General features: G+C 38.8%; 2 protein-coding genes across 2 annotated transcripts; both read left to right on the top strand.

Moving 5' to 3' along the window:
- The first annotated feature begins 2,046 nt into the window (after positions 1 to 2,046).
- Positions 2,047 to 3,658, top strand: LOC120720230 (odorant receptor 131-2-like). Its single transcript, XM_040009875.1, has 4 exons — positions 2,047 to 2,320; positions 2,502 to 2,642; positions 2,926 to 3,190; positions 3,269 to 3,658. The coding sequence occupies exons 1-4, from the start codon at positions 2,175 to 2,177 to the stop codon at positions 3,656 to 3,658; spliced, it is 942 nt and encodes a 313-aa protein (XP_039865809.1). The 5' UTR covers positions 2,047 to 2,174.
- Positions 3,659 to 8,193: 4,535 nt separating this feature from the next.
- On the top strand, positions 8,194 to 15,536 carry LOC120720224 (odorant receptor 131-2-like). The gene is made up of 7 exons (XM_040009862.1): positions 8,194 to 8,467; positions 8,650 to 8,790; positions 9,073 to 9,344; positions 9,416 to 9,745; positions 14,708 to 14,894; positions 15,077 to 15,217; positions 15,500 to 15,536. The coding sequence occupies exons 1-7, from the start codon at positions 8,322 to 8,324 to the stop codon at positions 15,534 to 15,536; spliced, it is 1,254 nt and encodes a 417-aa protein (XP_039865796.1). The 5' UTR covers positions 8,194 to 8,321.
- The last annotated feature ends 217 nt before the right edge of the window (positions 15,537 to 15,753 follow it).

The raw sequence follows: 15,753 nt of genomic DNA, 5'->3' as shown, positions 1-15,753 counted from the left end.
TTTTGTGAAAACATATGAATGGTGATCATTTTAAGAATAATGAACAAATACCAACAAGTTTTTGGACTTTAGAGATGAAGTGGTGTTTATGGCAGGATATTTAAAAATTTTCGGGGCATCTGAAGCTGCAGAATGACTAAAAAGTGCTTATTACTCTTTTTGTTTCACTTATTTTCAGTCCAGTCCTTATCATTAGTCTCTGGAGAAAAGTTCAAAATGTTAATTTTCAGTGAAGCTTTTAAGGGTTGTATCATGATGTAGGTTAAATGATCGAAATGAAAGGTCTGAATTTAATCTGTATTCTGACCCAGACATGATTTCTTTTTGTGACAAAATAATTTCCAGCATTTCCATCTTGGTGTGGTTTTTCCTGACTTTATGGTCTTCAGCAGCTTTGGACATGGATATAATGTCTTTACATTAAACACAGCAACATGTTGTAATTGCCTGGCTGCATGACAACAGTGGTGTCCTGTGGTTTGCACCACTCAAAGCTCCAGTTTTGAAATTAGTAATCTGACATCATCCTGTAGAGGACGGATCATATTTAGGGGGCTTATCAGAGCCAGCAGGCCCAGTCAGGGAGTCAGCAGGTGAGAGGCTCTGACGTCTGTCTGTTTAATGTCTTTGCACATCGCTCTGTGATTGCCATCTCTTTCTATCAAAGCTTCAGGATACATTAATGCAATATTTAAAATATGAATATTTCCTATTTTGTTGGTTTGTAAAGGCTGAAAGTTGTAAAAAGGCTTTTCTTCTGTTCATTTGTATATTTTCTCTGATGATATTAACATATAAAATGTGAATGTTGATGTATCAGCAGTGAAACAGAATGATTTTTAAATCTAATCATCTCTCTTTTCTTAGTGTGTGCATATGAACATAGTTTATGTTGTGTTTGAGTTACTCACAAAAACAATGTTCCTGCACTCCTAAATCTTTTATTTGTTTTTTTATAAGAGAGAACAGATTAGAAATGACCTCTGACCTTACTGTAAAGAGCAGATCTGAGCACAGGTGTGTGAAGGCTAACATGTTATTATAGAGTTGCCTTTTTCACTATAATACTTGTGCTAATAATAATAATAATAATAATAATAATGGATTGGATTTATATAGCGCTTTTCAAGGCACCCACCCTGAAGTTTTGAATTTTTTTGTGAAAACATATGAATGGTGATCTTTTTCAGAATAATGAACAAATACCAACAAGTTTTTGGACTTTAGAGATGAAGTGGTGTTTATGGCAGGATATTTAAAATTTTCGGGGCATCTGAAACTGCAGAGTGACTAAAAAGTGCTTATTACTCTTTTTGTTTCACTTATTTTCAGTCCAGTCCTTGAACCTAACGATTTCAGAGAAAGCTTTTGTTCTTTTCTTAAGCATCATGACACTGACCTATGAACTGTTCACGCATTATATAAAAAATCCTAACTCAAGTGATGAACCAGTGTTGTGTCTGTGCACAACAGACTTTAGACACTAGGACTTGAATGAAAAAGAAACATGAATCCAAATGTCACATTTGTCATCAGGATCTATGGAGGAGGTCAGCAGACGTGAGAGTCTGCAGCCATTTGTAAATCACAGCGGAGACGCTCTCATGGCTCTGAATTTTAACCAGTAGTGTTGGAAGATTTTTCAAAATTGATGAAATTATGACGCAGAATAGTATTAATAATATAGTATTAATAATTAATCATATTAATCTGGAAATCAATAGCTTAATTTCTCCATAGAAGACAATGATCCCAAACACATGATAAATATTGACTTATACAGTCATAATGTACTTCCATTGTCTCATTGTTTTTTACATGTTTTGTTTTTGGTGATATTTCAGCAAAATTCACCAAACTACATCTTATTAACATGTAACACAATGTTTGTTTTGATTTTTCTTTTGTCTGTTTTTCTTAAAATGAAATTCTTCCTTTTGTCATTTCTTTTAGTTTCATTCAAATCATGATTCTTGTTCATGATTTGAAAAAGAATCATGAACAACAGAATCAAGTTTCTGCTAAAAACATGTTTTATTTGTCTCAGTGGTTGCAATGAGTGAAAAACACCACTTGAACCTTGTGCTATTTGTGGAGTTGTTTCTCTGAGTTTCATCTTTCGTTCTGTTTTAGGTGAGTTCGGTTTGTCGTGTCCGAGCAGGACGAGGTGTGACATGAACACAACCAAACGCCAGGACAGCTTCAATGACGCCTTCACAAAGAACTTTGTCTCCTTTGCTCTCGGCTTCATCATCAACTACATTAATGGGATGTTTGTCTATACCTATTTTAAGAGTGTTGTCTTCCGGCAAGACCCCAGGTGTATCATTTCCTTCTACAAGATTTCTATCACATCAATTTCAATAATAAATCAAAGAAAACTGAGAGCAGGATGAAGTTTGTTATTATAATTTGATATTTCTGCTACCTAACATTGGGACTGTTTTTTGCATCTGTTGCCTCGTTTGCTCTTTGGTCCTCTCCTGTCCCGTCTCCTGCAGGTACGTGCTTTACATCCACCTGGTCATCAATGACATGATTATGCTGACAGTTACTGTGATGCTGCAGATCCTCACCTACACCGTCCCCCTGAGCTTTGCTCCCTGCTGTGTTATAATACTCATCTCAATGACAACCAACAAGTAAGTATCTGTGCGAGAGACAGTATAAACAGTTTGTACATAGCCACTGACCATATTATTAGGTACACCTGAAAACTGTTAACATACATGAAGCGTGGGTGACAAAATATTCACTACGCTTTTAAATGAAATGCAGTATTCTGCTATTATTTGTTCAATTAAAGTGGACAGTCAATGTGCACTTTAAGACAGTCTGAGCTGTACTCAGACTGTAGGGAGAAAGAGCGAATCACAGACGTCATAAACAAATATAAACCTGTGTGTTCTAACTGTCTTCATGCAGGAACAGTCCTCTGAATCTGGCCGGCATGGCGGTTGAACGCTACATTGCTGTTTGCCGGCCTCTCCATCACTCTCAGCTCTGCACGGTGCAGCGAGCGTACGCTCTGATCGCACTGATCTGGGCTGTCTCCTTCATCCCCTCCATCTCAGATGTCATCATCCTCCTCCTCGTCCAGCCCCTCTCTGTCTTCACGAAGAACGTCATCTGTTACCCCTCCTTTTTGTACAACACACCGTACCATGAGACACAAAGTCTGGTCGTCCAGGTGACATGTTCGTTTTCTACGTTTATGGCTCAGTTTAAATGATTGGTGGATCAAATGAACTTGAATTCTCTCCCTCAGGTCCTCCTGTTTTCTTTTGTCTTCCTCACTTTGATCGTCACCTACATGAAGGTCCTCTATGCTGCTCGGGCAGTTTCTTCTTCTAACCAGGCCTCTGCCAAAAATGCTCACAACACTATCCTGCTGCATGGAGTCCAGCTCCTCATCTGCATGCTGTCATACATTTCTCCCTTGATCAACCTCATTTTAGTCACAGCCTGGCCCCATAAGAGGACCATAATCATATTCACCACCTTTCTGTTCACCAACCTGCTTCCACGTCTGCTCAGTCCACTCATCTATGGTGTCAGAGACCAGAAGCTCAGCAGCCACTTCAGGGTTCACTTTGGCTGTAAAGGTTTTAAATCTAGAGGGAAGAGCAGGAAGCGCAGGGTGCCAGAGAAGCACTGACTCTAAACACACACTATACCTAAAAAAGTGTGGTTTGACCCGATTTATCCAGTGAGCACAGACGTTGATTTTGGTCTGAATCAGGTTTGTCCAACTCCAGGCCTCGAGGGCCGGGTCCTGCAGGTTTTAAATCTCACCCTGGGTCAACGCACCTGATTCAAATGATTAGCTCATTACCAGGCCTCTGGAGAACTTCAAGACATGTTGAGGAGGTGATTTAGCAATTTCAGTCAGCTGTGATGGATCAAGGACACATCTAAAACCTGCAGGACACCGGCCCTCGAGGCCTGGAGTCGGACACCTCTGGTCTAAATGAAACAAATTAATTGACATTATGCACATTTTTATGTAGGTGCAGTCAGAATCAAATCAAAAAATCAAATCAAAATTTATTTATATAGCACATACTAAAACAACAGTGTTGACCATAGTGCTTCACAGTCAATAAAAACATGAGACAGTTAAAACAAACAATAGAGGAGGACAACAAACAATAGGTAACAACGCAACAAGCTAAAACAGCCAACTAGACAGAATCAAAAGCCAAAGTAAAAAAATAAGTTTTAAGACGTAATTTAAAAGACTGGATAGACTCGGCAGTGCGAATATGAACGGGGAGGTTATTCCAGAGTCTGGGTGCCACGGATGCAAAGGCCCGGTCGCCTCTCGACTTCATTCGAGTCCTAGGTTGTGCTAGGAGCCTATGGTTGGATGATCCAAGTGCCCTGTTGGGATTGTATGAATGGAGTAAATCAGAAAGATAACTGGGCGCTAAATTATTCAAAATATTAAAAGTGAACAAAAGAATTTTAAAATCTATACGATATTTAATAACAGGGAGCCAATGTAATTTGGCTAAAATTGGAGTTATGTGTTCATGAATTCTCGTACCTGTTAAAAGACGCGCCGCTGCATTTTGAATTAACTGGAGCCGGCAAAGAGAGGAGTGTTGGAGGCCCGAGTAGAGGGAGTTACAGTAGTCCAATCTGGATGTAATAAATGCGTGGATAAGCTTTTCAAGATCTTTTAAAGGAAGGAACGGCTTTGCTTTGGAAATCTGACGCAACTGGTAAAAGCTGTTTTTTACCACAGTGGACACCTGTTTCTCGAGTTTAAAAGAGCCATCCAGGAACACTCCGAGGTTTCTTACAGTGGACGAAAGATGGCTAGCGAGAGGGCCTAGGGCATCAGCTAACTGGTCTAGCGGAGTGTGACTACCAAAGACTATGATTTCGGTCTTATTCTCGTTCAATGTAAGAAAATTATGTGATAACCAAATTTTAACTCCATGCAAACAGTTGAACAGAGGTTGCAAAGAAGCAGTCACATCGGATTTCAAAGGTAAATAAATCTGGATATCATCGGCATAACAGTGAAAGGAGATGTTGTGTTTTCTAAAAATTAATCCCAACGGCAACATGTACAAAGAGAAAAGAGCAGGACCGAGCACGGACCCTTGAGGCACACCACAATAAATAGGGGCAGAAGCCGAGGAGTGTTGCCCCATAGCAACAGAGAACGACCTCTCTGAGAGATAGGATTTAAACCAAGATAAAACCGTACCTTTGAGACCAACAACATGTTCCAATCTTGATAGAAGAATGTTGTGATTAACCGTGTCAAAAGCAGCAGACAAGTCAAGTAAAACTAAGACCACAGAATATCCAGAATCAACAGTTAAAAGAAGATGATTAAAGAGTCAGAAGAGTTTGGGGCTAAAACTTGCCTACAGTATAGATTTGTACATGTACCCTGTCAGGCACACAGCTCTGTCAGCTCTGGCTGCAAACGCAGAAGCCCCACTTGCTAATCAAACATTCTGATTAAGAGGGGCAGCCAATCAGAAGAAAGAAAGCGGGATGAGACAAATGATGAACTGAGTGTAGGGTAGGATTTGTTTTGAACTTTGAATCATGTGAAGTTGCTCAAGTAGAATCTGTGAATAACAGTGTGGTGACAGAAGCATTACAGCAGGTTAGGTGTTCCAGTTATCAGAGAAGATGACAGAATTTCTTATTGCACCGCACGTAAAATTCTGAAAAATGTTTATGAACAAAATAAAAAGAGAAGCAAAGACGTCCATCGACCCAGACTGAGCTGTAAAACTTCATCATGCACACTAGATGCACACTCACATCCTGGGCCTGGTTCTTTTGGAGCTTTGTTCCTGTTAAAAGAGAGTTTTTCCTTCCCACTGTCACCAAAGCGTTTGCTCACAGGGTGTGGGTTTTCTGAATTGTAAATACCTGATCATGCTGTTTGAATAAAACCTCATTTAGATCTGTCATAATATTCTTGCACAAGATTTCTGATAAACAAACTCTGTGTTCACAACTACACACAGTTTTCAAAACATAAATGATAATCCACCCTCTGGCCTGCAGCTCCCCACCTCTCCAGGATCATCTCACATCACTACGGCAGCGAAATCTATATAACCACACGTCTTCCTGTTCCTCTCACTTCTCACACGCAGCTGCACAGCCCGTTACATCAGCACAGGCCAGAACGGTGTCGTGTCGAAGTAAGTCGTTTTTGCTTAAAGACTTAAGAGTAGGAAGAAGTGACTTACATCTGCTGTCTGCTGTCTTTTAATGCTGAAGTTTTGAATTTTTTTGTGAAAACATATGAATGGTGATCATTTTAAGAATAATGAACAAATACCAACAAGTTTTTGGACTTTAGAGATGAAGTGGTGTTTATGGCAGGATATTTAAAATTTTTCGGGGCATCTGAAGCTGCAGAGTGACTAAAAAGTGCTTATTACTCTTTTTGTTTCACTTATTTTCAGTCCAGTCCTTATCATTAGTCTCTGGAGAAAAGTTCAAAATGTTAATTTTCAGTGAAGCTTTTAAGGGTTGTATCATGATGTAGGTTAAATGATCGAAATGAAAGGTCTGAATTTAATCTGCATTTGGACCCAGACATGATTTCTTTTTGTGACAAAATAATTTCCAGCATTTCCATCTTGGTGTGGTTTTTCCTGACTTTATGGTCTTCAGCATTTTTAAATCTAATCATCTCTCTTTTCTTAGTGTGTGTATATGAACATAGTTTATGTTGTGTTTGAGTTACTCACAAAAACAATGTTCCTGCACTCCTAAATGTTTTGTTTGTTTTTTAGAAGAGAGAACAGAATTAGAAATGACCTCTGACCTTACTGTAAAGAGCAGATCTGTGCACAGGTGTGTGAAGGCTAACATGTTATTATAGAGTTGCCTTTTTCACTATAATACTTGTGCTAATAATAATAATAATAATAATAATTATAATGATAATAATATAAAACATATCCATAGCATGTACTTTTACATATTCCAGAAATGTGTCTTTTTTTTTTTTTACTATTGATCAAAGATTTATCATTAATTAAAGATGCAGTGTGTAATTAATAACTGAAGAAGCTCATTAGTAATAATAATAATAATAATATAAAACATATCCATAGCATGTACTTTTACATATTCCAGAAATGTGTCTTTTTTTTTTTTTACTATTGATCAAAGATTTATCATTAATTAAAGATGCAGTGTGTAATTAATAACTGAAGAAGCTCATTAGTAATAATAATAATAATAATAATAATAATGGATTGGATTTACATAGCACTTTTCAAGGCACCCACCCTGAAGTTTTGAATTTTTTTGTGAAAACATATGAATGGTGATCTTTTTCAGAATAATGAACAAATACCAACAAGTTTTTGGACTTTAGAGATGAAGTGGTGTTTATGGCAGGATATTTAAAATTTTTCGCGGCATCTGAAGCTGCAGAGTGACTAAAAAGTGCTTATTACTCTTTTTGTTTCACTTATTTTCAGTCCAGTCCTTGAACCTAACGATTTCAGAGAAAGCTTTTGTTCTTTTCTTAAGCATCATGACACTGACCTATGAACTGTTCACGCATTATATAAAAAATCCTAACTCAAGTGATGAACCAGTGTTGTGTCTGTGCACAACAGACTTTAGACACTAGGACTTGAATGAAAATAGAAACATGAATCCAAATGTCACATTTGTCATCAGGATCTATGGAGGGGGTCAGCAGACGTGAGAGTCTGCAGCCATTTGTAAATCACAGCGGAGACGCTCTCATGGCTCTGAATTTTAACCAGTAGTGTTGGAAGATTTTTCAAAATTGATGAAATTATGACGCAGAATAGTATTAATAATATAGTATTAATAATTAATCATATTAATCTGGAAATCAATAGCTTAATTTCTCCATAGAAGACAATGATCCCAAACACATGATAAATATTGACTTATACAGTCATAATGTACTTCCATTGTCTCATTGTTTTTTACATGTTTTGTTTTTGGTGATATTTCAGCAAAATTCACCAAACTACATCTTATTAACATGTAACACAATGTTTGTTTTGATTTTTCTTTTGTCTGTTTTTCTTAAAATGAAATTCTTCCTTTTGTCATTTCTTTTAGTTTCATTCAAATCATGATTCTTGTTCATGATTTGAAAAAGAATCATGAAGAACAGAATCAAGTTTCTGCTAAAAACACGTTTTATTTGTCTCAGTGGTTGCAATGAGTGAAAAACACCACTTGAACCTTGTGCTATTTGTGGAGTTGTTTCTCTGAGTTTCATCTTTCGTTCTGTTTTAGGTGAGTTCGGTTTGTCGTGTCCGAGCAGGACGAGGTGTGACATGAACACAACCAAACGCCAGGACAGCTTCAATGACGCCTTCACAAAGAACTTTGTCTCCTTTGCTCTCGGCTTCATCATCAACTACATTAATGGGATGTTTGTCTATACCTATTTTAAGAGTGTTGTCTTCCGGCAAGACCCCAGGTGTATCATTTCCTTCTACAAGATTTCTATCACATCAATTTCAATAATAAATCAAAGAAAACTGAGAGCAGGATGAAGTTTGTTATTATAATTTGATATTTCTGCTACCTAACATTGGGACTGTTTTTTGCATCTGTTGCCTCGTTTTGCTCTTTGGTCCTCTCCTGTCCCGTCTCCTGCAGGTACGTGCTTTACATCCACCTGGTCATCAATGACATGATTATGCTGACAGTTACTGTGATGCTGCAGATCCTCACCTACACCGTCCCCCTGAGCTTTGCTCCCTGCTGTGTTATAATGCTCATCTCAGTGACAGCCAACAAGTAAGTATCTGTGCGAGAGACAGTATAACAGTTTGTACATAGCCACTGACCATATTATTAGGTACACCTGAAAACTGTTAACATACATGAAGCGTGGGTGACAAAATATTCACTACGCTTTTAAATGAAATGCAGTATTCTGCTATTATTTGTTCAATTAAAGTGGACAGTCAATGTGCACTTTAAGACAGTCTGAGCTGTACTCAGACTGTAGGGAGAAAGAGCGAATCACAGACGTCATGAACAAATATAAACCTGTGTGTTCTAACTGTCTTCATGCAGGAACAGTCCTCTGAATCTGGCCGGCATGGCGGTTGAACGCTACATTGCTGTTTGCCGGCCTCTCCATCACTCTCAGCTCTGCACGGTGCAGCGAGCGTACGCTCTGATCGCACTGATCTGGGCTGTCTCCTTCATCCCCTCCATCTCAGATGTCATCATCCTCCTCCTCGTCCAGCCCCTCTCTGTCTTCACGAAGAACGTCATCTGTTACCCCTCCTTTTTGTACAACACACCGTACCATGAGACACAAAGTCTGGTCGTCCAGGTGACATGTTCGTTTTCTACGTTTATGGCTCAGTTTAAATGATTGGTGGATCAAATGAACTTGAATTCTCTCCCTCAGGTCCTCCTGTTTTCTTTGTCTTCCTCACTTTGATCGTCACCTACATGAAGGTCCTCTATGCTGCTCGGGCAGTTTCTTCTTCTAACCAGGCCTCTGCCAAAAATGCTCACAACACTATCCTGCTGCATGGAGTCCAGCTCCTCATCTGCATGCTGTCATACATTTCTCCCTTGATCAACCTCATTTTAGTCACAGCCTGGCCCCATAAGAGGACCATAATCATATTCACCACCTTTCTGTTCACCAACCTGCTTCCACGTCTGCTCAGTCCACTCATCTATGGTGTCAGAGACCAGAAGCTCAGCAGCCACTTCAGGGTTCACTTTGGCTGTAAAGGTTTTAAATCTAGAGGGAAGAGCAGGAAGCGCAGGGTGCCAGAGAAGCACTGACTCTAAACACACACTATACCTAAAAAAGTGTGGTTTGACCCGATTTATCCAGTGAGCACAGACGTTGATTTTGGTCTGAATCAGGTTTGTCCAACTCCAGGCCTCGAGGGCCGGGTCCTGCAGGTTTTAGATCTCACCCTGGGTCAACGCACCTGATTCAAATGATTAGCTCATTACCAGGCCTCTGGAGAACTTCAAGACATGTTGAGGAGGTGATTTAGCAATTTCAGTCAGCTGTGATGGATCAAGGACACATCTAAAACCTGCAGGACACCGGCCCTCGAGGCCTGGAGTCGGACACCTCTGGTCTAAATGAAACAAATTAATTGACATTATGCACATTTTTATGTAGGTGCAGTCAGAATCAAATCAAAAAATCAAATCAAAATTTATTTATATAGCACATATTAAAACAACAGTGTTGACCATAGTGCTTCACAGTCAATAAAAACATGAGACAGTTAAAACAAACAATAGAGGAGGACAACAAACAATAGGTAACAACGCAACAAGCTAAAACAGCCAACTAGACAGAATCAAAAGCCAAAGTAAAAAAATAAGTTTTAAGACGTAATTTAAAAGACTGGATAGACTCGGCAGTGCGAATATGAACGGGGAGGTTATTCCAGAGTCTGGGTGCCACGGATGCAAAGGCCCGGTCGCCTCTCGACTTCATTCGAGTCCTAGGTTGTGCTAGGAGCCTATGGTTGGATGATCTAAGTGCCCTGTTGGGATTGTATGAATGGAGTAAATCAGAAAGATAACTGGGCGCTAAATTATTCAAAATATTAAAAGTGAACAAAAGAATTTTAAAATCTATACGATATTTAATAACAGGGAGCCAATGTAATTTGGCTAAAATTGGAGTTATGTGTTCATGAATTCTCGTACCTGTTAAAAGACGCGCCGCTGCATTTTGAATTAACTGGAGCCGGCAAAGAGAGGAGTGTTGGAGGCCCGAGTAGAGGGAGTTACAGTAGTCCAATCTGGATGTAATAAATGCGTGGATAAGCTTTTCAAGATCTTTTAAAGGAAGGAACGGCTTTGCTTTGGAAATCTGACGCAACTGGTAAAAGCTGTTTTTTACCACAGTGGACACCTGTTTCTCGAGTTTAAAAGAGCCATCCAGGAACACTCCGAGGTTTCTTACAGTGGACGAAAGATGGCTAGCGAGAGGGCCTAGGGCATCAGCTAACTGGTCTAGCGGAGTGTGACTACCAAAGACTATGATTTCGGTCTTATTCTCGTTCAATGTAAGAAAATTATGTGATAACCAAATTTTAACTCCATGCAAACAGTTGAACAGAGGTTGCAAAGAAGCAGTCACATCGGATTTCAAAGGTAAATAAATCTGGATATCATCGGCATAACAGTGAAAGGAGATGTTGTGTTTTCTAAAAATTAATCCCAACGGCAACATGTACAAAGAGAAAAGAGCAGGACCGAGCACGGACCCTTGAGGCACACCACAATAAATAGGGGCAGAAGCCGAGGAGTGTTGCCCCATAGCAACAGAGAACGACCTCTCTGAGAGATAGGATTTAAACCAAGATAAAACCGTACCTTTGAGACCAACAACATGTTCCAATCTTGATAGAAGAATGTTGTGATTAACCGTGTCAAAAGCAGCAGACAAGTCAAGTAAAACTAAGACCACAGAATATCCAGAATCAACAGTTAAAAGAAGATGATTAAAGAGTCAGAAGAGTTTGGGGCTAAAACTTGCCTACAGTATAGATTTGTACATGTACCCTGTCAGGCACACAGCTCTGTCAGCTCTGGCTGCAAACGCAGAAGCCCCACTTGCTAATCAAACATTCTGATTAAGAGGGGCAGCCAATCAGAAGAAAGAAAGCGGGATGAGACAAATGATGAACTGAGTGTAGGGTAGGATTTGTTTTGAACTTTGAATCATGTGAAGTTGCTCAAGTAGAATCTGTGAATAACAGTGTGGTGACAGAAGCATTACAGCAGGTTAGGTGTTCCAGTTATCAGAGAAGATGACAGAATTTCTTATTGCACCGCACGTAAAATTCTGAAAAATGTTTATGAACAAAATAAAAAGAGAAGCAAAGACGTCCATCGACCCAGACTGAGCTGTAAAACTTCATCATGCACACTAGATGCACACTCACATCCTGGGCCTGGTTCTTTTGGAGCTTTGTTCCTGTTAAAAGAGAGTTTTTCCTTCCCACTGTCACCAAAGCGTTTGCTCACAGGGTGTGGGTTTTCTGAATTGTAAATACCTGATCATGCTGTTTGAATAAAACCTCATTTAGATCTGTCATAATATTCTTGCACAAGATTTCTGATAAACAAACTCACAGTTACCAACTACACACAGTTTTCAAAACATAAATGATAATCCACCCTCTGGCCTGCAGCTCCCCACCTCTCCAGGATCATCTCACATCACTACGGCAGCGAAATCTATATAACCACACGTCTTCCTGTTCCTCTCACTTCTCACACGCAGCTGCACAGCCCGTTACATCAGCACAGGCCAGAACGGTGTCGTGTTGAAGTAAGTCGTTTTTGCTTAAAGACTTAAGAGTAGGAAGAAGTGACTTACATCTGCTGTCTGCTGTCTTTTAATGCTGAAGTTTTGAATTTTTTTGTGAAAACATATGAATGGTGATCATTTTAAGAATAATGAACAAATACCAACAAGTTTTTGGACTTTAGAGATGAAGTGGTGTTTATGGCAGGATATTTAAAAATTTTCGGGGCATCTGAAGCTGCAGAGTGACTAAAAAGTGCTTATTACTCTTTTTGTTTCACTTATTTTCAGTCCAGTCCTTATCATTAGTCTCTGGAGAAAAGTTCAAAATGTTAATTTTCAGTGAAGCTTTTAAGGGTTGTATCATGATGTAGGTTAAATGATCGAAATGAAAGGTCTGAATTTAATCTGCATTTTGACCCAGACATGATTTCTTTTTGTGACAAAATAATTTCCAGCATTTCCATCTTGGTGTGGTTTTTCCTGACTTTATGGTCTTCAGCAGCTTTGGACATGGATATAATGTCTTTACATTAAACACAGCAACATGTTGTAATTGCCTGGCTGCATGACAACAGTGGTGTCCTGTGGTTTGCACCACTCAAAGCTCCAGTTTTGAAATTAGTAATCTGACATCATCCTGTAGAGGACAGATCATATTTAGGGGGCTTAACAGAGCCAGCAGGCCCAGTCAGGGAGTCAGCAGGTGAGAGGCTCTGACGTCTGTCTGTTTAATGTCTTTGCACATCGCTCTGTGATTGCCATCTCTTTCTATCAAAGCTTCAGGATACATTAATGCAATATTTAAAATATGAATACTTCCTATTTTGTTGGTTTGTAAAGGCTGAAAGTTGTAAAAAGGTTTTTCTTCTGTTCATTTGTATATTTTCTCTGATGATATTAACATATAAATGTGAATGTTGATGTATCAGCAGTGAAACAGAATGATTTTTAAATCTAATCATCTCTCTTTTCTTAGTGTGTGTATATGAACATAGTTTATGTTGTGTTTGAGTTACTCACAAAAACAATGTTCCTGCACTCCTAAATGTTTTGTTTGTTTTTTTATAAGAGAGAACAGATTAGAAATGACCTCTGACCTTACTGTAAAGAGCAGATCTGAGCACAGGTGTGTGAAGGCTAACATGTTATTATAGAGTTGCCTTTTTCACTATAATACTTGTGCTAATAATAATAATAATAATAATAATAATAATAATATAAAACATATCCATAGCATGTACTTTAACATATTCCAGAAATGTGTCTTTTTTTTTTTACTATTGATCAAAGATTTATCATTAATTAAAGATGCAGTGTGTAATTAATAACTGAAGAAGCTCATTAGTAATAATAATAATAATAATAATGGATTGGATTTACATAGCACTTTTCAAGGCACCCACCCTGAAGTTTTGAATTTTTTTGTGAAAACATATGAATGGTGATCTTTTTCAGAATAATGAACAAATACCAACAAGTTTTTGGACTTTAGAGATGAAGTGGTGTTTATGGCAGGATATTTAAAATTTTTCGCGGCATCTGAAACTGCAGAGTGACTAAAAAGTGCTTATTACTCTTTTTGTTTCACTTATTTTCAGTCCAGTCCTTGAACCTAACAATTTCAGAGAAAGCTTTTGTTCTTTTCTTAAGCATCATGACACTGACCTATGAACTGTTCACGCATTATATAAAAAATCCTAACTCAAGTGATGAACCAGTGTTGTGTCTGTGCACAACAGACTTTAGACACTAGGACTTGAATGAAAATAGAAACATCAATCCAAATGTCACATTTGTCATCAGGATCTATGGAGGAGGTCAGCAGACGTGAGAGTCTGCAGCCATTTGTAAATCACAGCGGAGACGCTCTCATGGCTCTGAATTTTAACCAGTAGTGTTGGAAGATTTTTCAAAATTGATGAAATTATGAGGCAGAATAGTATTAATAATATAGTATTAATAATTAATCATATTAATCTGGAAATCAATAGCTTAATTTCTCCATAGAAGACAATGATCCCAAACACATGATAAATATTGACTTATACAGTCATAATGTACTTCCATTGTCTCATTGTTTTTTACATGTTTTGTTTTTGGTGATATTTCAGCAAAATTCACCAAACTACATCTTATTAACATGTAACACAATGTTTGTTTTGATTTTTCTTTTGTCTGTTTTTCTTAAAATGAAATTCTTCCTTTTGTCATTTCTTTTAGTTTCATTCAAATCATGATTCTTGTTCATGATTTGAAAAAGAATCATGAACAACAGAATCAAGTTTCTGCTAAAAACATGTTTTATTTGTCTCAGTGGTTGCAATGAGTGAAAAACACCACTTGAACCTTGTGCTATTTGTGGAGTTGTTTCTCTGAGTTTCATCTTTCGTTCTGTTTTAGGTGAGTTCGGTTTGTCGTGTCCGAGCAGGACGAGGTGTGACATGAACACAACCAAACGCCAGGACAGCTTCAATGACGCCTTCACAAAGAACTTTGTCTCCTTTGCTCTCGGCTTCATCATCAACTACATTAATGGGATGTTTGTCTATACCTATTTTAAGAGTGTTGTCTTCCGGCAAGACCCCAGGTGTATCATTTCCTTCTACAAGATTTCTATCACATCAATTTCAATAATAAATCAAAGAAAACTGAGAGCAGGATGAAGTTTGTTATTATAATTTGATATTTCTGCTACCTAACATTGGGACTGTTTTTTGCATCTGTTGCCTCGTTTTGCTCTTTGGTCCTCTCCTGTCCCGTCTCCTGCAGGTACGTGCTTTACATCCACCTGGTCATCAATGACATGATTATGCTGACAGTTACTGTGATGCTGCAGATCCTCACCTACACCGTCCCCCTGAGCTTTGCTCCCTGCTGTGTTATAATGCTCATCTCAGTGACAGCCAACAAGTAAGTATCTGTGCGAGAGACAGTATAACAGTTTGTACATAGCCACTGACCATATTATTAGGTACACCTGAAAACTGTTAACATACATGAAGCGTGGGTGACAAAATATTCACTACGCTTTTAAATGAAATGCAGTATTCTGCTATTATTTGTTCAATTAAAGTGGACAGTCAATGTGCACTTTAAGACAGTCTGAGCTGTACTCAGACTGTAGGGAGAAAGAGCGAATCACAGACGTCATGAACAAATATAAACCTGTGTGTTCTAACTGTCTTCATGCAGGAACAGTCCTCTGAATCTGGCCGGCATGGCGGTTTGAACGCTACATTGCTGTTTGCCGGCCTCTCCATCACTCTCAGCTCTGCACGGTGCAGCGAGCGTACGCTCTGATCGCACTGATCTGGGCTGTCTCCTTCATCCCCTCCATCTCAGATGTCATCATCCTCCTCCTCGTCCAGCCCCTCTCTGTCTTCACGAAGAACGTCATCTGTTACCCCTCCTTTGTGTACAACACACCGTACCATGAGACACAAAGT

The sequence above is a fragment of the Simochromis diagramma genome, unplaced genomic scaffold, assembly GCF_900408965.1.
Source record: "Simochromis diagramma unplaced genomic scaffold, fSimDia1.1 OVJJ01000320.1, whole genome shotgun sequence".
In the NCBI taxonomy this organism is placed as follows: Eukaryota; Metazoa; Chordata; class Actinopteri; order Cichliformes; family Cichlidae; genus Simochromis; species Simochromis diagramma.
Note: the sequence above shows the minus strand (reverse complement) of the source record. Positions and strands in the feature narration are given on the sequence as shown.

Bases quoted from the DNA above. Each gene is read 5' to 3' on its own strand.
- LOC120720224 (XM_040009862.1), top strand. From the start codon at position 8,322: ATGAACACAACCAAACGCCAGGACAGCTTCAATGACGCCTTCACAAAG. The intron at 9,746-14,707 runs GTAAAGGTTTTA...GTTCTGTTTTAG, and splicing joins CTTCAGGGTTCACTTTGGCT to GTGAGTTCGGTTTGTCGTGT. The intron at 15,218-15,499 runs GTAAGTATCTGT...GTCTTCATGCAG, and splicing joins ATCTCAGTGACAGCCAACAA to GAACAGTCCTCTGAATCTGG.
- LOC120720230 (XM_040009875.1), top strand. From the start codon at position 2,175: ATGAACACAACCAAACGCCAGGACAGCTTCAATGACGCCTTCACAAAG. The intron at 2,321-2,501 runs GTGTATCATTTC...CGTCTCCTGCAG, and splicing joins GTCTTCCGGCAAGACCCCAG to GTACGTGCTTTACATCCACC. The intron at 2,643-2,925 runs GTAAGTATCTGT...GTCTTCATGCAG, and splicing joins ATCTCAATGACAACCAACAA to GAACAGTCCTCTGAATCTGG.